A 23,007-nucleotide genomic window follows, 5' to 3' on the forward strand; every position below is an offset into this window, starting at 1 on the left:
GGGGGGGTGGAACGAAACAAATGCCCATCCACTGACGGATGGGTGAGCATAGTGAATGCTCTCTGTCTATCCCTATCTATCCTCCCACAGGACCATCACTCAGCCACGTGGAGACAGGACAGTCCTAGGGAATTAACAGCATAGACACTCTGTCCATTAAGGACTCAGAAGCTACACTGCACAATTCCTTTATAGCAAATGTCCACAAGAGGCAAATACAGGGAAAGAAACTAGACCGTAGTGCCAGAGGCTCAGGGAAGTAACTACTGGCAGGCTTGAACTTCTATTGTGGGTAGAGAAACTGTTCTTAGATCATACTGAGGATTGTGCCACAATTCTATAAATATATTAAAGCTATTGAACTGAACAGAGTAAAAGGAGAATTTTTATGATATATAAGAAGTTACATCTCAAAAACAGGAGGGAAAACTGTTTTTAAAGAGTAAGTGGGTGAAGTAGTCACAGGCAGAATAGCACAGGGACGGCTGCATCAGATATTGGGTCCAGATTTTGAGAAGTTCAGCCTTCACAGAGCACCCAAAGGCCCTCCTAGACAATACAAAGCATCTTATATGCCTTTTGAAGAGTGAGGACACAAGTCACAAGAACCTCTTCCCAAACTAGTGCCAGCTCCAACTACCCACCTGTGCTTTATGCTTTAAAACCAGAAAAACTAGCAGGAGAGCTGGGGCTCGGAGAGACAGAAATCCATACTGTGCTACCCAGCCTCTACTACACAGAGAAAATGGGACAACTAGCAAGAGATAAACTACTGTTTCCATCAAGAACTCGAGCCTGGACATGACAAGATCTTTATCAACTCTGATGGTTTGGGTTTGTACAACCTTGTTACATTCCCCATAGTTTTCAGATTGTAAATCACTGCAAAGGTCAAAACTTCATGCCATCTGCTAACAGCCTAGTATCCCTGCCAGCAGGCTCTCTGAGTAGCCAGCTCATCACAGCTCCTGCAAACTCCCTGCCATAGGCCTACCAATGGCATTAAAAAAGATGACAAGGTCGGTCGGCAGCCCAGAGTCGGAACTGGACAGAGAAGAGCCTTCCTCTCTGGACACAGTACCTGTTGGTCAGAGACAAGCATGCAGAAGGGGTTACTACATATAGCCAAAGGTCTGCTGCTCAGACACCCCTCCCCTTAATCTCTGAGCTACCAAGTGAAGAATCAGGCAGCCATTGCCATTCTCCATCTTCATGTGAATCGATTTCTCCCACTACATGTACAAATTCCTTTCTCAATCCATCAGGCACTGCTGTCCATCCTCTACCAGCTACGAAAACACATAAGGAAGTCATGGAATAAATGGAAGATACCCCACCATCTCTCAATGTCTCTAAATAAAGAAGAGCCCTATAAAACCACACGGCTTGAGTCCTACTGTATGGCTTAGAGAACTCAGTTCATCTCTCCAGGAACAAGCATGGCTGGAATACAGTAGCAGAGGAGAAGGAACCAGGTAAGGTGGTTAGGTGGACCCAGCTCATCCAGGAGAACCAGTAACCACCAGAAGGAAAGATAGGAAAAGAACTTCCATAGGCGAACATTGAGATATAATAATACTTTAGCTATGGGGAATGGAGAAGATGACAAGATGATTCTAGATTTTTCCCCCCTGGTGTGACATCAAGTCAATAGAAGTACCATGAATGCATGACACTGAGACTTCAAAATGAAAGACAATATTTCATTAAATGCATCTCTTTAAAGTACTTTCATTTATCCACCCAGTTTCCATCTAAACTGGGGATTTAGAACCCAAGGAAGTCTAAAAAGCAATTAATGTTGTCCAAGCCATTGGTACAAGAGCAGGACTGAAGAGATGATTAAAATTTTAAGATTAGCGAGAGCGTGTTTGAGCGGTTACACAACGGATGCAGGAAAGTAGTGCAACCAAATTAATTCACGCCGAAGTTAAGCACATTGCTGGTTAATTAAGGCCATTTTAAGTAATTAATTTTCCAGAGATAAGGCAGTCCCTTACTGCATGCTCCTCTCACAGAGGGTGAGGAACTGAAGAGGCAATGCACCAACTAAGCAGTAGAGAAATGATCTATGAAGCATCATAGGCCACTGGCCAGCAAAGTGTCCCCTAGCCCAGATGGATCACCCTACCATGATGACATTTCCATTTGTGCAAGGGAATGTCATTCAAGCCCCTTTAATGGAACATGGGAGAAGGAGCAGGGGAGGGGGTGGAGGAGGCAGTACATTAGAAGCACAGGCGATTAGAGAACATAGGGACAGAACCTGATGCTTACAGGAGTTCAGATCACTGCTCTGACTGAAGGCTCCCAGGTCAGGACACTGGGTGGCAAGGGTCTGAACAAGGCACCATACCTACACAGCACAGAGAGTATCTGCGGGGTGCTCAGCCACGAATCATACAACTCTATCATACCCCCTCACCAAGGCTCAGGGACCACTGGGAAGAAGGGGCTAAAAAGATGTTAAGAGCCAGAGATCAAAAAGATTCAGAGTGAAAGCATCTTCAGGATGGGACAGCTAGCTGCTCTCAGGAATAAACAGCAGCTGTGGTTATCTGCACAAAGCCTGTATAAGATCAGACCAGATGAGCCCCGCCCACTCTGTGAGGCACGAGGGACTGTTAAGAGCTCCTAAGGGAGCCTCCGCTTTCCTGAAGGTTTTAGCTCATGATGCTTTGGTGAGTGGTAATCTGTGGGCTTCACAAGTTGGAATCTACGGGTTCTTACGTTTTTTTCAAAAAGGACATTTAGTTGGAGAGGAGAGTATGAGGTGTGGGGTAAACCTGAGAGGAATTGAGGGGAGGAGGGGAAGGGGAGGAGAGGAGGAGGGGTGAACACAGTCAAAATGTATGAAATTCTCAAATAATGAAAACATTAAAAACAAATACATGCAAAAGCAAACAACACTAATTAGTACCTAATGTTTGTCCAGAGTCCAAATGTGAGGCCAGGACATGAGCTCACTCACACAGGTAGGAAATGACCAGGTCCAGCCCTTGGTGCTTATAATAGTCTACCGGACCCAGAGCTATCCTGGTCACTTCTGAGTCACATGAAGAATCATGAGTCAGTAGCAAGGATGGTGACAATGACCATAGTAAGAATGAAACAAGCCAGTACAAACAGGACATCCCCATGGATGAGAAACAGACCACTGTGTCTCAGCAAACACCAAGAACCTAGAGAAAAAGGCAGTGACTGACATAGCTGAAGGAGGCCACTGAGCATTGTCAACACAGCATTGAAGACTCATTGAGCACCCAGAGCAGATGGGTTCAAAGTTCACACTTCCAAGTTAAGCAGCTTAGCCCTTCCAAAGAGAGTTCAGCAGCACTGAGCACATACCTAAGTCATTGTTAAGCAATTATAACCAGAATCTGGCACTTCCCCAGTCAGTACATAATAACAGGCACAAAACACAAGACTAAGCCTCCCTCCGCAGCCCTCGTTACCTTCACCACTTCACCACCGTCCACCTTCATCAACTGCCTCAAGTTCTGCTGCAGAAGGTTGGTGTTCGATCTCCACTTCAACAGCCCCAGGAGGTCCACTGCAAACAGAACAGCAGAGTCAGCTCTCCCTTAACAACAAGGGCTTTGCCTGGAATTCACAGAGTATGTGAGGTTCTCTGCAAATACGTCTCAGAAGAAAACTCAGCCCCATTTCAAAAGGTTCACTTGCTAAATACTTCGTTACTGAGTGCTAACATACATAATAGTGATATAGTTGAATTCACTATTTCCAGCCACATTTACCATGAAATGATTTCCATGAAGGAGCTTTCAACATGCATTTAGGAACCAAACGGGGCAGAGGATGATTCCCACCTATTGGAGAGACAGCTGCTAACCCCTGGAACACTTACTAATGCTACCCACACAGAAAGAGCTGCCAAGCCCTTATCCCCCAAATGGCTCGTCATGCTCAAGAACAAATGTCTATTTTTTAAATAATATAAAACAAATTGAAGTCCTGAAACTACAAACTGGATAACCTATGTAACCACAAAGACTGTGAAAAATTGAGAACCCTTTTTAAGCAGCTGTTGCTGCCCTCTGAGCTGTTTATGGATCTTAGCAGAAAAGTCCAGGATTGAATATACTAGTTTCCAAAGATCCAAAGAAAAGGGACATATCTGTAGTGTGTGTGTGTATGTGTGCAGGTGCACGCACAAGTGTATGGGTAGATGTCCAGCCTTGAGTATTTATTCCTCTACTACCATTGTAAGGCAATGTCCCCCCACTGAATCTGGAGTTTGACTCAATTCAATGGGCTGGGCACTGGGCTCCAGGAATGCACCTGTTTGTACCCACCCACTCCCAAGTGCTAGGGTTACAGAAACCCGACACTGCTGCTTGCTTTTATGTGGCTGCTAAAGACCCACACTCATATCCTCGCGCTTGCAGAGCAGACAGTCTACAGACAGAGACATCTTCCCAGGCCTCGAGGGGTTTTGGATGGTTTTACTTTTTTCCTTTTAAAGCTTGAAGGATTCCGCTTAAGACATTAAGATGTTCTTTAAGGTAGGAAGACAGAATCCCAGCCCTGTCTAGGAAAGCCCACGTGCCCATACTTTCTCCCTTACAATTATATTTCTGTGCTTCTATGCCATTACTTGCAAGACTGCAACTGGCAAACTGTATCTCACCTACAGCTTATGGGTTAGCGGGAGCATCGGCTACAGAAGAAACTACGAGCACCAAAATAAACAAATTGACAAATAAATAAAGCTAAGGCTCCCGTTAACACTGAAAGCCAGCATAAAATTTTGGATCTAGGTAAGAACTCGATAAACAGACATGCATTCTAATTTCAGAATCAGACCACACAAAAGCCACCTACAGCCCATACAGATTCTCATGTGTTTCTTATCACCTCGGGCATCACTGGTAACTAGAAGAGTAAACCGGAGGGGGGCGGCACTCAGCACCCACATACAGTGTGGATTATGTAAAGCCAGCTGAGTCACACAGTAACTACAGAACACTGGGCAGGGAGTTTCCCTTGTCTCCTTGGCTGAACAGTGGGTGCGGTGCTGCATAATTTGCAGGGCAGCTAAAAGAATCCAACAATAAAACATGTAGGCAAGCTTATCACAACAGCCAACATAAAACGCAACCAGCAGCCGGCCTTCAGATAGGAAAGGAGCTAGAAATTTGGGGTGGAAGTTGACATGTTGTGATTCTAACTGAAAGTAAAGGAACAGGAAAGGGTCCATCTTGACCTGACCCTTCTGATCCAAGGGTTGAGGGTATCTCCATCTCATGAGTGATCAGTGTCTCTTTAATGGAGACCAATGCATCATCTAAGCCCCAATCATTCCAAGTTGGTATCACGTACCATGTGACTGGGTTGAGTCTGGTCTCTATACTTTAACTTTCCATTTTTAGTTATTTACTTATTCTTGGGAGGGTGTTATTTTGTTATTGTTCATTTGGGGTTTTCTTTTCCTTTTTTGGGGGGTTGTGGTTGTTTGGGGTTTTTTGTTTTGTTTTGCTTTTTGGTTTTGGGGGGTTTTTCCCCCCTTTTTTGGGTGGAGGGGAAGTCAGGGATCATTAGATGGGTCAGACTAGCCTGGAGCTCACTGCAGAACCCAGACTGTATTTGAACTTGTAAATTCTCCTGCCTCAGCAACCAAACTCCATCCCACCCAATAAAAACTTGGATTATAACATTTGTACTGCCCATCTGGACTCTGTATTGCAAATTTGAGGAAAAAGTTCAAGGGAGAAAATTCACAAATCACCCCATTGGGCAGTGCTGAAGGAAAAAGTTTGCCCTCCCCCACAGAGCTACCCAGGCAGGAAAGCCTCCAGTCCCAGGGACTCGACACAGCTGGATTCATAAGTATCCTTTGTTTCCTGACTCCTTTCCCTCTCATTATACAGTAAGCTAATGGAGACGAGGGATCACATCTTACAGTTCTTTTCCTATCCCCTATGGCAGCCCACACAGCGCTGAGGACAGAGATCTTTAATACAAACCTTGATGAATAATTCAGCCCCTGCTTTTTTTTTCCCTAAGTAATGGAACTCTGAGAGAACAAATTATGGTTTCAGGAAAATGAATCCCTCAGAGGAGAATTTGGGACTCCACACTCAGGCGCCAACTAGGGCACCCCCGTCTTATACACTCCTGGCATGGCACAATCCCAAAAAGGGGTATCAATGCTTGCATGAAATGAAAGCCAGATGCTTCCCTCTGTTCAGTGAGCAGCATCACTTTGGAATTTCCTTGTTGCTTGGCAACAGCTGCTGCAGAGACCAGGGCTCTCTCACTGGGTACCAGGGAAGGAATCACCCTGCAGATGGTGAGATTCAAGGAGCTGTAAGGTAAGAAAGGAATCCACACACCACCCTGGGAGGTTCCCCCCTCCCCCTCCCCCGCATGTTTTAAAGCGATACTGCGGATGAAATTTTTTTTGATAGGAAATCATGATCAAATTTCAGACAACTAGCGATGCATCTGGAACACTGACCCACATATAAGACAGTGGCTACCTCCAAAGTGAGAAGTGACACAGAGCAGACCTCAGCACCTGCTGAAACACTAAAGCAGACACACTTGGGGTCAATGACCCAGGTGGGGATACCACCCTTAGCCTGCATTGAATAAGGCACAAACATTAGTTCATGTACCCCAGTGTGGGTACATGCTGAGAACCTCATTCCTAGTACTGGGACATTCTTTGCACAGCCCAGTCACTAGCTGGAGCCCACACAGCTGACTCATGTCCCTGAGAACCAAACTCCTGCACAATCCTCCCACCCCACCCCCCCACTTACACAAATCCAGTCCTTCTGGGAAGTGGGGGATAGGGAGGTCATTTGCTGGTAGAGATTACCACAGGCAGAAAGTAAGAACCCTTCAGAAATGATTCAAACCCAGGGTGACTTGGCAACCAGGAAGTGTCCAAATGGTCTCCAAGTATCAGTGTTCACATAGACTCAAACAACCCAGATGTGTCTGGATGACTTACAGCCTCTCACTAATATTTTACTAGGGAGGCCAAGGGTGGGAAAGCCTCACTGGGCAAAGCTGAGAATGAAGAGAGATGTAAAATGTAAAGAGAGATGGAAGCAGCAGGTGGAGAAAGTTTGAAAGGCATCTGACTGGCACGCCTCAGCCCTCAGGACAGCAGCATTTCTGCCTTCCAGAGTCCCATCTTCCAAAGGACAGGTTTCTTCCATGCTAGGGCAATCCAGTGCAAGCCCAAACGATGCCTGCTCCTCGGCAAATCTCAAACTCCAGCCATGACTGACAGGCAACACCGAGATGTGATTCCTGATAATGACGGACATTAATAATCACAACTCCTATCAGGCAGTTAAGAGGGAAAAAAATTGGATTTTCAAGCTCCATTTCAAGAGAGCATAAAGTCTCTGCACAGCTGTGATACGGCCACATTAGGAGGATGCGGCTTTTAAATGAAGGATTTGTGCAGAGAGCCTCTGCCTCCTCCAGACAGAGTCACGGCAACGGCACTGCTGTGCTCTGAATAAGAAGTAACTCCACCGGACTGCCATGACTCTGAGGAGGCTGCAAGCAGTGGGAAATGAACTCAGTCAGCCCAAGGCCGAGGCATCAGCTGATGAGTGACCTGCCACATTAGGCTGAGCTTAGTGGACTAGAACCAGAAGGAGGTCTTATCTCACACTGTAAGCAGGGAGCCTAAACATGTCAGGCCAATCAACTTCTCCAAAGAAAGATAACTGGGAATTATCTCAAGGAGAATCAAGACAGAGGAAGACACAGAGAAGGGAGTACCTCACATCTGACAGTGTATACACTAGCCAGAAAGCTCTGGAAGCAGGCATTAGTCACATGTGTATCAGTGGGTAGAGCTGGGTTTAAAACGTCGTTACTCAAGGTCATTTCCAGGGTTAAGTTAGAATGAAGGTTCAACTCCATTTCTCTGATCTGTTTTCAAACCTCGTATATTCCCCCTGATGCCTTGTTTCCTTCTTTTGGCTGGAAAACTTCTCCAAGAGGAAGGCTGACAAGATGGAAGAGTGGTTACGGTGCTCGCTAACAAGCTTGATGAACTGAGTTCAATCCTCACTGTTCACACAGAGAAAGGAAAGAAGCCAGTGTGTCCTCTGACTGCCCCCACATACACCGCAAATAAACACATTTAAAAATAAAATTAAGTCCTTCCATTGTCTACTCTCCCAGCTAAGTTAGTCCTCAGCCCAAAATAGAAGTGTGAGTTTTAAACTCTGACGGATGCCACTTCCTCTTCCCAAGCTCATCGACATCTATGTAGGTCCTTATCAAAGGACACAGTGGATGACGTCCACGCACCCACAGGAAACTCCTCCACTCAACACGCAGCCAAAAGGGATGTGTTTCAGAGGGAGGAATTCTAGAACTCACCGTTCTGGGTCAGTTTCGTGGAACACACCAGAGTGGAGATCTGGAAAGAGTCTTTGCTGATGGTACAACTCCCAAGACTCTGCATTCCTTTGCCTGTGGCTGAGTGGCCCTTTTCTTCCAACTCCCCCTTGGTACTAGGGAGGCTCAAGTATGTGGCTGCATCTTCGAGCTTTTTGGCTTCAGCCTGTGGGTTTGATTGCACCTTGTATCACACAACATTCATGGAGGCCACACTCCAGGTTCTGCATGCTTTATTATCATGACTTCCTTCAACCCCACGCCCCCTTCCACACTGTGTTCTACAGTGCACTTTAACGATCTTCCCTCGTCCTGTGGATTAACTCCCATCCTCAGCCTTCGTATACAGCACAGAATGTGTTATTGCCTGTCATCGTCTCTCGTTAGGAACAGCAAAAGGGCTGGTCAATCATAACTGCTCATTTACATAATTAAATGTAGCTCCATGCTACAGAGCAGCTCTGTCCTCCGGTGAGAAATGTCAACTGAGATGTTCATCTTGATCGCAGGCTTGACTGAAGTGAGAAGTTCTGAGAGTTGGGTAAAGCATACCTCTGAGTGTGTTCACAACAGAGAATTAACTATGAGGGGAAAGTTACCTCCTGAAACTAGGTACACATGAAGACTGGGGACCCTGATGGGCTAAAACAAAGTCTCCTCCCACAGTATTCTCTGTTTCCTGGCCACCTGGATATAAGCTGCTCATCACACCCTCCCCACCAGGAAGGACCAGGACCGAAAGCGCTGACACACCCTGACTCCCTGTATTGTTTTGCTCAGGTATTTGTCACAACCATGAAAAGCTAACAGTTCAGCTCAGGTGAGGGCTTCACTAGGGCCTGATCCAATCAGGGCGCCCAGGGTCCCCTGGGACAGATGTGCGCACCTTGTAGACAATAAGGTCATGCTCCCCGTCTCTCAGGGTGGTCCCATCGTATCTCATCAGCTTCACAAAGGCCAGTGCGAAGATCTTCTCAGACTTATCCTTGGCTGCAAAGAAAACCAATCATTACCCTCAACTACAGTCAGGACAAAGTGACATTAGCACATGCTACAAAGACACCTGGTAGACAATCGCCAAGGTACACAGGAGAGGCCAATGGGGGATGGAGAATCAAACCCCACAATCACCAACAGGAAGATTCACATCAGAAGGATCGACTGTCCTCGAACGAGTTCAAAGTCTCAGGGAAGAAGAGACTGTGCAACCCGAGAGCTGATTCCAGAATAAAGCCAGGAAGGTTTTGCAGAAGAGTGTGAAGGAAAGCTCACGACGCTACAATTCTGAAGTAAGTAGGAAGAGCCAAACTGAATGTGGCTTGGTTTGAACAAGAACAGAGAGACTAGGATATGAACAAGGGAATGAACCTAGGACATGGGAAAGGGCCAGTGCAGGGAGGAAAACTGCTTAGCAATAGAGAAACCACAGAGTCCTAGTGCACACCACCTACCTCTGGGGGCCAGAAGACCACCCCCATGAGATGTTCTAGGGCCTTTAGCAAGAAAGTGCAACAGCCAGGCCTGCATGCTGGGCTCGTGCTCTCCCTTCCTTCAGGCTTCTTCAAAGCATCTAAATATCTATATGGTATCAGCATCTGATGGGTTTTCTTCATGGTCTTCAACACTGGCAGATATGTAGGGGTGGGGGATTTGTTATGAGACTGCTAGTGTCTGTCTACTGAGCCCTGGAATCTAAGGGTTTCTGAGTATGTATGTTTGTCTGTGTGAGGGTATACATATGTAGGTGTGTATGTATGTAATATATATATATGCATGTATATGTGTGTTTCTATATGTCTATATGTGTACATATGTGTATATATGTATATACACATATGTATGTAGATATATGTCTGTATCTGTGTATATATATATATATATATACACACACATATGTGTGTGTATGTTTATATAAGTATATGCATACATACACAAGTATATGTGCACATATGTGTACATACATGTATGAATGTATATTTTTGGGTGCAATGTGTATATGTACATATCTGTAGATGTGTATATGTATACATATATGTATGAGTATATATGTATAGTTGTATATATGTGTATATATGAATATTTATCTATGTGTGTATACATGTGTGCATATATATATATGTATATATGTGTGTGTGTATATGTGTGTGTGTGTGTGCATGAGTATATACATGCAAATTTGTATTTGTCTGTATGTATGCTATTCTCCAGCACATGAAATAAAGCCTAACCAACAAATACTGGCACTAGTTAGAAAGAGGACCAACAAAAAGGTAAGCTCTTTTACATCACAAAGAAAGCAAAACCTGGAGGCTTGCACAGGAATAAAGGATCAGAGGCCCTGTGGGAGGATGGTCAGAGAAAGTGGATCTAAGAAGACAGATGGACCATGTGCCAAGAAGAAAGGGTGCAACACCAATGTCCACTAGCAACGAGGGCACCGCTGGGGATGGAAGGCCAATGTGGCTGGCAAGCAATGAGTGAGAGCCATAGAATAGTAGGGACAGGTAAAGTAAGGTAATAAGAAAGAGTCAAGACTAAAGAGATGATTTCCACAAGCTGCCGAGAGTGTCAAAGGGAGTATTCAAAAGTCTGTCCAAAAGGGAAGGACAGAGGTAAGACTTGGAAGGAGCACACATCCATCCTCCTCCAGATGAGGAACTCAAAACTTTCATGCCATGACCTCAATACCCAAGAAGCCATATCTTGTGCATTTTGATAGTTGCACTGCCTTACATACAATAGGAGCTCAGTAAATGCATGCTAATTAAAGGACAGTCAACCAACCAAAAAATAGAGATGTAGAAACAGAACAGATGTGCCTTATTCATCTAAAACACTGCTTTATGAACAGCAGCAGAACATGTGAGAGACGTCTGTATCAAGTGGTAAGGACCCACTCCTGCTAAGCTTGAGTCCCCAGGAGCAGCAACCTCTAGACATGCATGCAATGGCAATTATCAGCCGACAGCTTCTACTGAGCCTACCACTGAGTGGTACTGAAAAAGGGCTTCGTCCATTACCACTGCATCTTCAACACTCAAGGAAGGGTCACTGTCCAGCACATGCCTGCTAAGAGCCACTGCAAAAGTAGATGGATTATTCTAGCACAGACTCAGAGTCCTATAAACTATACAGCAGGAGCCTGCATTTTATAGAAGAGTAGCCAGAACTGCCCCACCCAGACAAGCCTGCTCTAATCCAGAAAGACATATGTGTAACACATGAACCGATGTGCCTACATGGCCAACAAGTTGCCAGTAGGGCATGTGCTTGCATGTCAACACCAAGCTACTCCAACACAGATTGTGACAGGGGGCATCCCATCACTACTTCTTCTCCAGGACTTGCTCTAAGGTAGAAAGCAGCTTGAGTGTGGCTAGTAAACAGTAAAGGTAGACAGCGTGTACTGAATTCTTCCTTTCTCAGACCCAGGGTTTGCGTATACTCAGGCTCAGCTGTAGCAGCCCCTACGGCTGCCCTCGGTAGCTGGCAAACAAGATCTCATGAGCGTCACTTTTACAATGCTCAACATGTCTCCAGAACCACATAAGCTATGGCCTTGGAGACTTCATTAATTATGCAAATGTGTCTTGGCAAGTCGGGTGATAGCATCTTGTCTGTAATGAGTACTTAAAACTGACGAGAAAAACAAGGATTTGGAAAATTAGAATGCTGGAGATCTCCCTCTACCCCAGTGTAATTCATTAATTAAGGGGAATGAATTTGGTAAGAAAGTGGCTCCAGAGTGATTCTGACACAGTCCTCTATGGAGTCTAGATCTCTTACCAACTATGCTTCCTCCACAGAAACTGGAGGCCCCATAGCCTCTTACCAGCCTTGGGATGATGTGTGTCCAGGAAGCCAAGCCTGCTCTACAGATGGTCTTTCCACCTTTTCAAGAGTACCTAAGCTCCTCCTGTCCTCTCAGCAGAGTGCTGGCCTACATCGTGGCCACACCTGGGCTGTGGCACCTGTGCAGGTCACACCTGTGCCCAGAGAAGCCCTTTCACCAGCCCCCATCTGTCCACATCCCGTTTCTGTCACTTCACATTTTATTCTGGGCTATCATTCCTCAGGTGGTCCTGCATACAAATCCCATGATAAGGGAGCCTCCATCTCCTTGGTGTATAGACAGGCAATAACAAAGACCAGGAGATGGAAGCCATTCACCAAAGGCACTGTACTATAGCGCTAAGGCACAGGTTAGACCCGAAGCCGTTTTAGGGGCAACTAACTCAAAAGCCTCTACCCAAAGTTCTTCACATATAACGTGAGAATTCAGGCCAGGAACACTGACTGTGTAAGGACTTCTAGTTATATTTGATCCATACAACACAGTGAAGCTCCCATGTCAGCCTCAAGAATGTAAGCGCACAGTCATTGACTGTGCCCGTCACCCTGGGGTTTTAGGGCACTATGTGCATTGACTAGACTCTTTCCCTCTGCCTGCTGACCCAAAGATGACTAAGCTCTAAGTAAGGTAAACACCATGGGGAAACCCCACCTCTCCACCTGACAACCGGTGGCCCTCTAACTCAACTCCAGACCGTTTCTCACTGCTAGGATGCGATTGTGAGAGGTGGCTGCCATGCTCTCCGTCCATCACATACAGATCCACCACGTGGGCTCCTAGGTGTTCTAGAGCCTTTGTTTAACCGATTCCTGGACTTGCACATCTTGTAAGTTGATGTTCACATATGGCTCTCCAGCTCTGCGGAACTTACACCCTCTCCCTCCTAACTCCCCCCAAAGTCTCAGGATTCTCAGTGGCCTTCCACAGAAGACCACAAACCTTCCAACAACAAGCCTGGGAGTGTGTTCAGCCCAGCAGGCCACTGTTGGGTAGCTTCATCCTCCATCACATACACCTGACTACAGGGAGGGCCTGAGTCCCCAGAAACTATCAAATGGAGACAGAGGAGCACTTCATCCAGTAACAGGGTCCTTCCGGACCCAGCAGGATGCTGAAGACAGGCTAATGGATACCATTTCTGTAGGAATCTGCAACAGAGTCTAGAACTAATTGTCTCCCTGTGTGGCCCCCATGTGGTCATCTGAGGCACACTATAACACTGTGTAACACTGTAACACATCCTTCTCACAGATCCCATCTAGCTGTAAACCTACCCAACTCAGTGTCACACGTTTCAATCAATGGAGGACAGGAAGTAATTCTATCATCGGTCCATGACAGTTTAGTGTTTAGCATGGAGCTATACCCGTAGCAGACTCTTAATTTGACCTGTGTGATAGAACCGGCTTCAGTAATCAGAGATCAATTCTTTCAGAAAGGAGAAAATGTGAAGACATGTTCCTTCCTCTAGGCTTGGTATGAAGGGCAAGGTTGCACCAATGCCTGTGAGAGCTCCAGCTAAGCTCCAGCAATCACCCACGAATACAAAGAGGGTTTGAGTTCTCGATTCTAAGACAAAGAACACTGAGAGGCAATTTTTCAAATGGTTTGTTGTGTTTCAGTGACTTTCCTAATAGACTGGCATGGGGTGAGTCAAAGAAGAAATGGGGCTGGGACGATCACTCACAGTTAAGCACTCCTGTAGAGGAACTGAGTTCAGTCCACAGCACCTACACAGGGCAGCTCACAACAGTGTGCAACTCCAGCTCCCGGAGATCTGACTGACATCCGTGGCTACCTCCACTGGCACTGCACTCGCGTCCACAAACCAACACTCACACACGCACATAGACACACAAGTAAAAATAAAAATCTTTAAAGACAAGGAAGATCGGCAGGAGAAACAGAAGCAAGGAACAGGTGCACCGTCCATGCCAGAGGGAAGCATGACATCAATTTCCCTGAGATCAATTCCATGATGTTCCAGGGGCAAGTTCAGATGAAAGAAATGGCCCAGGAGCCATGACATCACTGTAGATGACAGCCATGTGCTGAAGCAATTCAGAGCAGGTGCTGCCTGCTAGGCCCTTCCCTTGAAAACAAACACTGATAAAGTGGCCCGTTACTCACAGTCCTGCGAGGATCTATGGCGGAAGGTGAATCGAAGGTGACTCCGGTTCACGTCCTCAATGGGGATGGCCACCTTGAAGAATCAAATGGGGATGTATGAGTACCTATCCCAACCTCTTCCAGCAGGAAGTGCTTAATTCAGTCCGGTTATCAGCACCAGGATAAACACTCAGGCACCAGAGAAATGAAAACACTGTCTATCTCATCCGTATATGATTTCTGCCAAAGGCAAAATGTCTTTTGAAAATTTAAACAAGATAATATTGTGAAGGACACCAAGCCAAATCTGCTAGACAGCCAGCGATTTTTTGTGTTAACACTCAGATGCACACCGCTCAGATTCTATTTCGGAAAGCCGTTGTCTTCATTGTAGCCACTACATAAAGGTATCTACATCCCATGGGCAGCCGCAGCCAGAAAGCTTTCCTGTTCCATTATTTCCTGTTGGAACATGGCCTCATGCATGCGGCCTGTAAGCAAAGGCTACCCCCGATGTTCATGTCAGGATCTATATTCCAGGGGCCAGGCTTTACTTTATGTAATTCAGGTTCTTAGGGTAGGTGCTGGGGTGTTGGTCGTGGTTACACATGACAGTGGGGTATCATGGTGCGCTCTGAGCTGCACCAGGAGAGCATTGTGGCAAGGTCACAAAAAAGCAGACCCAGTTCTCAACGATACCCTCCACACACTGACACCTCGCTCCTGACCACACACACCCCAGACTCGGGGAGAGAAAGACCATAGCTATCTTGAAGATGTGACAGTCCATCTCCATTCAAGTCCTCTTTTTCCTTTTGAGGGAGATAAGGGTAAATGTATTAGCAGGATTCCTAGGGTAGGCCCTTGACAACATTGAGCAACTTTGCTTTCTGTGGTATGAGGGAGGATTTCACAAGCAGGCCCCAGGGAGGAAATGACCCTAGAAATACAATACCTTAAGGGTCTCAAACCAGCGAGGCTGCTTCACTTGATAATAAATCACCGATTTGTACTCGGAGATCGCCTCATCGCCAGCACCGGGGAAAATCACGTGCTTTAGGAAAAGGCATAAAGAAAGAGTTCAAGTTAGGCAAGCTAAGGGGACTCAGTGGCTGAAGGCTCTCGGTGCCAAGTCTGACAACCAGAGTTCAGTCCCAGGACCTGCATGATAGAAACAGAGAACTGACGCTTGCATGTGTAGGCATGTGTGCGCGTGCGCACGCACACACACACACACACACACACTGAGTAATTTTTTTTTAATAATTTCATTTTTCAAAGTGTTAACATTAGATATCACAGTGTCTTCCCTACATATTCCTGTTGTACCCAATAAAGGAGGAGCGGTAGTCATCAGGCTGCCAATAATCCACTGCATTTGGGCCCCAGAACGAAGGCACGGGTCTGCCTGTGCTAGTGGTCAGTCTACACAATAGCCGCAGACCCTGGAGGTACAGACAATCATGAAACATGGGGCAAACCTTGACTGCCACTTCTCCTGTCCCCTCCCCAACTCAGTTCAATCTGAGAACACTTGCCTGATTTACTCAGCAGGCCTAAAAGCAAAGGTTGTCCACCAAACAGGAGGTTACAAGATTCATTCCTCTAGCCACAAGGATTGCCTGCCAAACTTCAACCAGATTCATACCACTGATGCCCAAGAGGCCAAGGCAGTATACTTCAAGGCTTCTAGAGAAATAAGTGACACCAGATAAGGCCAGACAGGGAGAAATGATATGAGCCATGTTACACACAGCTGAGCCTAAGTACTAGCCCAGCAATTGCTGTCTAGTCCAGTGGTACCTAGAGGGACACCCGCTCTGCTCATCAGAGGGAACCACAGCGCCTGGGCCAGTCTGATGGATTCTGCTGGCTGCTTTTGCTATGAAGAGGAGGTATTCCTCACTTTGGGCATATGAGAGACAAGACAGATGATCCTAAAAGTCCACCTCATTCTCTGACCCTGACCAGATAGTGTCACTCCTCAGATTCCATTTCCTCATCTCTCAGATATTGAAAGTAATGATCTCTGACCTTATTTCTGCAGGATTGCAGTAAGAAACAAGATCCCGATATAAATCTGAGCAAGAAATGTGGTCAAAAATCTACAGGGATCCCCTGAGACAGGCTAGTGGCTTGGATTCCCAGAACACAATGGCAAGCAGGGAAAAAGAAGGCAGGCACCCATACACATGCCAACATATGAGATACCACAGCCAATCAAAACCACCTCAGTTCCTGCAGCAGAGCCCAGGTGGACATTTACATGGTTGAATTTGAATTCTACAGACAAAACAAAGATACCTCCAATCGCTTCCCATCTTCATCATAGACAGACACCGTCACCTCCACGTTCTTCGCAGTTGTTTTACTGCCTTTATCAAAATCCCCTTGAACTAATGTCACATAGATATCATTTCGAACATCACCTGGGGGAGAAAAATTATATCTTTAATAGCAATCCATCATTCATAGCATAACTGTGAATTTAGCCAAATTGTCGCAAGCACTTATAAATACTGTATTAGATGGTTCTAAAATATTTCCTACAAAACAGTCTCGGCTTCTAAGGCACGGCAAAACCTATTTGTATCAACTTCATCTTTGTACCTCTGTGAGGTAGTCAAAGTGGCCACAATGCCACTGATGAAGCTATAAGGACCTAGACCCTTTGTAGCATCCCATGATCAGTAGAGACATGATATGGAATACCAGGGAATATCACTATGTGCTCAGCAGCCAGCGCACACATGCAAAAGAGAACCAGCATTCCTTTTTGCTAGTTCTCCTTTGCTTCCTTTGAACTGTCTGAATTCAAGCCTTAAACTGAAAGGCTAAAGGGATGAGAACCAGGACCAGGGACAGGGGCAGGTCACAGAGAAGTTTTTTTCTATTCTAGCAAGTAGCTGTCAGAGATCAAGTGGGAAGAACAAAATAGAACTGCAGAACTATAAGAACCAAACAGAGTTTTGCAAGGGGCGGGGGGTTTTTGTTTTCTTTCGCTTTTATTTAGGATCTCACTTGTAGCCCAAGGTGGCCCCCGATTTACAGGAATCCTGCCTCAGCCTTCCAAATGCTGGGATATCAAGGGTGTAACGCCACATAACCCTCATGCATTTTAGTCTAAAGTGGACCTTTAATTGTGGTGAGGACAGATTAGAACAAATGAACTGAGTCTTCTTTCTGTTGAGAACGTGAGAGCGGGAAAAGCTGCACACTTCCTTAGCTTCATGATGGACAGGAAGCATTGTTACTGCTCGGCTAACCCGTTCTCAGGCTGCCTGGCCCCATCCTCGCTCAATGCAGCTCTGCACAGAAAAGCAGAGTGCATCGGACCCCAGTGGTGCTTAACGATGAGGACTTCTTAAGGGGGAAAAAGCCTTTCCTTGCTTTCTTGTTTTTTTATTGTGCTTTTTTAAAAAATTGCTCTATTTTGGCTTTTAATGGATCCAACTATTAAATTAAAGTTGCATTTAAAAGTCATTATTGTAATGGTCCCAGTGGGTTGCTCCAACAGCCGTGGTAGCTGCTCAAGAAGGAAGCACGGCCGCCATGGCGGATACTCCCCACAAAAGAGGTTAAAATGATTCAAGCATGAGGCTGGGGCTGCAGGAAGCAAGACTTCCCACCTAAGACCTACCACTTATCAGCTGGGGGACCTCAGATAAGTCCCTTGACACCACTTAACAGCTTTATTGGTTTGGCACGCCTCAATTGTATGTTTCTCAGCCTGAAAATTCTACCAAAACACAAAAACCATGATCTTTACCTATGCGTATGTGCACACAGCTGTATATGCAGCTGTGGAGGCCAGAAGACAACCTCCATTGTAATACAGCCATCCACATTCTATTTCAGGACAGTCTCTCACTGGCCTAGACCTCACCAATTCAATAGGCTAGCTATAAGCTTTAGGGATCTGTCTCTCTCCAAATCTGCTCCATGCAAGCACATGTCACCATGCCCAGCACTTTTTAGGTGGTTCTGGGCATTTAAAACTCAGGTCCTTGAAAACATTTTACCCACTGAGCTATCACTCTAGTCCTCAAAATCATAATATTTTATTTTATTTGAGGGCTATATATGAGTTCCTTAAAACCCTCAGCAAGGAGAGAAGTAGCATGGGCTATCAGACTTCAAGGAGATAAAGGACCACAGCCTCACACCTATGTTCACCATTCCCACAGAGAAATGTTTCTGCACAATCACAGAAAAAGACAAAAAGACACCATTTGCAGTAGATGAGAAAGATGTTAGATGCTAGAGGATGTGGAGGTTTTGCCTTACTATCTATTGTAATGCTGTGTGGGCCTGGAGTCTGCACTTAGATCCTGTGGCCCTGCTCCCCGCCCAAGTTAGTTCTGATTGGTGAATAAAGAAGCTGACATCCAACAGCTGGGCAGAAGAGACATAGATGGGGTTTAGGTTTTGCAGGCTTGGGAGAGAAAAGGACCAGAAGGAAGAACAATGTGCAGGAGAGGAGAAAGGAGAAGCCACCATGGGTTAAGGGTCAAGAGAGCATGGCCCTGAGGGCTGCCCAATTGGAGTTCAGAGCAGCCCAGATGGAATATAATAACTTGGGGTTATCGATAGGAAAATAGATCCTAACAGTATGAAGGGCAGACAGCTGCCCAGCTATTATGCTGCTTAAGGCTTATTAAGCCCACCAGAATGAACTGGACTCTGAATGGTGAGCTGAAAGAAATCCTTTCTCCCTTAAATTGCTTTTGTCAGAGTATTTTCTCACAGTTACAGGAAGGGGCAAGAAGACCTAAGGCATCTGTCAAGGTGAGGGTAATCCTAAAATGCCAAGCCAGGGCACCATAACCTTCTCCCATGCAGGTGCATCTCAGGTCCAAATATAAACCGTAAGCTCACAAATCAGCCATCCCACTTCCATGAACAAGACTGACAGGCCACACCTATACAGGGATCAACAATGTCATCCAGGCTAGCCCACTTCAGTTACCTGCCATGCCAGCAGACAGAGTAGCCAATAACCCACACAAGTCCTGAAAGGTGAATAGAATGGAAGGCATTTATCCCGTGGTTGCAGGAAATAAGAAATGCAACGCCCATGGCCTCCCCACATGTGAGCTTTGTAGTTAGAGAGAATCCTAATCCTACAAGAAGCCCAGAGACCCAAGTGTGTATCCCAGCACTGTGTGCTCTCAGCCCTTGAGCACTTAAGTTATTCTTAACAACCCCGGACCTAGCAACGTACATGCCATGTGCTCTACACTCTCTCTCCAAGAGCTTCTGCACATTCCTATCCACACATCGCTCTTCATGGCTCATGACCTCTGTGTGGAGCTCAAAGGCCATGAGAGAGGCGAACCTTACCTGGCATAATAATCTCGGGAAACCCTGTCTTGCGGGCCACAGCTGTGGTCCTGTCCACCAAGTGAGGAAACTCCTTCCGAATCTGATGGATGTCTCCGGGAAGTAATTTCAAGGTTACCCACAAACCTGGAAGAAGAAAAAAAAAAAAAGAGTCATGTTTACCTCAAGTGTGTGTCTAAAGACATTTCAGTGGCTGAAAACTTTTTAATCTATAGAGCAGCATCCAGGCAAGAGGCATCCAGCACAGTGACACACTCACTCCGTCCAGGTACAAACCTTGCCTGTGGGATCAACCAGTAAGTCTGTGACATAGAAGGGAAGTGGACCCTCTATGTGCCAAGGGCTAACGGTTCTTCGAAGTCATCTCAACTTAGGAAAAATCAGAAGGTGGCATTTATGGTAGAGGCTGAGAAAGGCAGGAAGAAATCGTAGAGGTTCACACCCACCATGGAGGTCCTGCCTCTAGAGGTCAGTAAGGACTATGATGCTCTGAGGAGGTCCCAAGAGCTCAAGAGCAAGCCAGGTCACTGACCTCAAAACCCAGCAGCTGCAGGTAGAAGTTAAAGAAATACTGAGTCATAACCACAGAATTCAGGAAAGACAAAATGAAGGAAGGTGGCTCTCAGAGCACCTGCTGTGGGCATCCTTAGATGTTGCTCTGCACTGTCCTCCAAACGAACGCCTGCTCCAGGTGACACGCATAGGAACACATGGTTAGGGAGACAAAGTCCCAAAGCATGTGTGGAAGGGACTCTCCACTTGCAGCTCATACTGAGGAGGAGCTAGAGAGATGGCAGACAGGAACTGTGTCACCCACATGGTCAAAGCGTGAAACCCAAGTGGGAAGGGGAGCAGCAAGAAGTCCCTTCGGCCCTCAGGTAGAAAGACAAGGGAAGATGCTGGTGAGAAAAGAATGAGGTTTAGCAGATGCCAGGGAGCAGGAACTATACAGGGTGGAGAAGCAGACCCAGCCATAGACACCGGGAACTGCCTGCACAACTTGTTTAAGGTGTGCCCATTTCTACAAGTTTCCTTTTCCTTTTTTTCTAAGATAGAAAAATCCCAGATCAGGAGAGAGTCCCAAGGGGAAAAGGGTGCCCAAGAGAGGGAATCTCAATGAATGACATCAGAGGATGGCACCAAGAAAAGGGCACATGTAGCATGCCTCGGGCAATGCACTGCACATGCGCACAAAGAACTGTAAAGGAGCTGCACTGTGTTCGCTAGCCCACGCTCCCAGGAACTGTCTGTATCTCCACACAGCCAAGCTCACATTAAAGGACAACAGGCCACTCTGGGCATGCAGAAACTTAAACAGGCCCTCAAGGGGCTGGGTACTTTACCTTGTTCCCTTCTCCCCTGAGTCTGCCATACAATCCAGCAAACTACACCTGGTCATATTAAATAACATCAGAGAGGCTGCCTTTCAAATACCCTCACAACAGCCTGCTCAAATATCTTGGTGGATAAGTAGAATATTGGTGACACAATTCAATTTGCTACAATTGAAATATAGAAATTAAATAGTCCTGATTACACAGACTAAGTATGGTTAGAATTGACATGTGTTTCACAGAACAATGGAACACACAATACATATTCAACACTCCTCAAACAATGGAAGCAGGCATGGGCATGAGGATCTGCTGTCCATATACACATCCAGAACTCAGGAACCAGAATCATGCAGGCTAAAGAGAAAAGAATCAAGGGGCCATAGATGTAGCTCAGTGGCACCATGCTTACTATGCATGCACAAGACTCTGGGTTCAGTCAACCAAAAGAAAAGAGGGTGTTCATGATACTCTCTGCCTTTGTGACAAGAAAACTGGATGCTACAGAGATGGAATCAGCCCAGGCCTAGAGCAAGCTCAGAGGAGCTACATGGACAGGCGAGTATGGAAAAATCCACTGGCTCTTGCAGAGATTACCATCTCCTTGTCATCCATTCTGGGTCCTCTGGTTGTGACTAGGAAGATGAGCAGGCATCAGGAGGTACCTGGGTCATTCTGATAGAAGCAGGAGTCCAACGGGAAGAGCCCAGGACACCCAGGAGTGGCTGCCCAGGCCAAGCCTCCCTCAACTCTCCGAGGAATGACCTAGTTTGTATGTGTGAGTGCCTGAGGGAAGGTCAAGGTCTACCTGAACTTCACTCCCCGATGCTGTTGGCTCAATATGCAAAGATTATCTTTGCATTATCAGCATGCAAAGATTCAGTATGTTCATTCAGAAAGATACTTGTAGCTCCCTTGGAAAATGCCACGAACATTCTTGTCTCTCATTCCCAACTGGGATCTGAAACCTCTCTCTACTCTCTGGTAGTCCAAGTTACCAGGTGTTATCAACCCCATCCAGGTACCAGTCAGAGTCCATGCCATTGCTGTGTAGCTCATAGATTCTGGCTGTGACCCGTGCATGAGCCTGGCTGTTTGGATGTTGGCCTAACACTTTTACTATTTATCCTATGTGAGTCTGTAATAAACACAGCATCGTGAGGAGACTACAAAAGGAACTAGAGGTCTGCAGGGGTTAGAGATTGCTGAGCCAAGAAATAAGGGAACAGCCAGGCCTTGTAGTAGCTCCTAACCTCTGAGGAGACAGACACCCTGTGGTTTAAAAATACAGGGCAAACTGGAAGAGCTGTAATCTATAAGGGGTGAGGCCTTGGTACAGTTTAAACTTGCTCCATGTATAAAGGCTATAATCCATAAACATTCTAGATGGAGTTGGCCAGAGAGTTGGGTAAAGCCAATGCTAACTACAGAGATGATCTGAGCTCCCTTTTCCAGAACATTCTTCAGACTCAATAAACACTGCTTGGGAAAACAGAGCTTCTCTGAGTACATAGTCTGGTTTACCAGATCAAGGACCAACCCCGTACATGGATTTTCCCAAATGTGAAAAGCAGGGTTAGAGTCCCCCATCTCTGAAGGTGACTTACTTTCCTCCCTGTGAGAGGTGGGGCTTGATGAGCAGTTGGTTTTTGGCAGGGTCTCCTGGCCAGCCCAATGCCAACTGTCACCAGAGAAAGCTGATTGATTCATCAGCTCTGCCGGCAGAAGGTCAGCTGCTCGGACGAGTCCGTGTGATATTAAAAATGATGAGAGCAGGAAGGGGAACAGGGAAGTGGGAAGGAGGAGGGAGGAGGCTACTTGGATGACAGAAACAAGGAGTCCCTTCTCCTTCGGGGACAGAGGGACAGTTACAGAACACCGGCAGTTCTAGGTCAGGACAAGAGCACATGCTAAAGGGGAGGGAAATGAGATGAGGTGAGCCCGTAGCTTTTGGGCAGGGGTCACACTCAT

The 23,007-nt window shown here is 46.2% G+C and overlaps 1 protein-coding gene across 2 annotated transcripts in view; it reads right to left on the bottom strand.

Moving 5' to 3' along the window:
- The window catches only part of Dock1 (dedicator of cytokinesis 1), a 502,179-nt gene that overhangs the window by 392,653 nt on the left and 86,519 nt on the right, over nt 1-23,007 (bottom strand). For both annotated transcript variants that reach the window (XM_021168435.3, XM_085841214.1), the window contains exons 13-19: nt 19,703-19,828; nt 16,664-16,788; nt 15,315-15,413; nt 14,381-14,453; nt 9,284-9,387; nt 8,380-8,563; nt 3,456-3,553 (exon numbers count right to left, since the gene is read on the bottom strand). In XM_021168435.3, the coding sequence (XP_021024094.1) occupies nt 3,456-3,553; nt 8,380-8,563; nt 9,284-9,387; nt 14,381-14,453; nt 15,315-15,413; nt 16,664-16,788; nt 19,703-19,828 (809 nt within the window). The remainder of the gene's footprint in view (nt 1-3,455; nt 3,554-8,379; nt 8,564-9,283; nt 9,388-14,380; nt 14,454-15,314; nt 15,414-16,663; nt 16,789-19,702; nt 19,829-23,007) is intronic.

The sequence above is a fragment of the Mus caroli genome, unplaced genomic scaffold (genome assembly GCF_978045245.1).
Source record: "Mus caroli unplaced genomic scaffold, Mus_caroli_1 scaffold_8, whole genome shotgun sequence".
Lineage (NCBI taxonomy): Eukaryota > Metazoa > Chordata > Mammalia > Rodentia > Muridae > Mus > Mus caroli.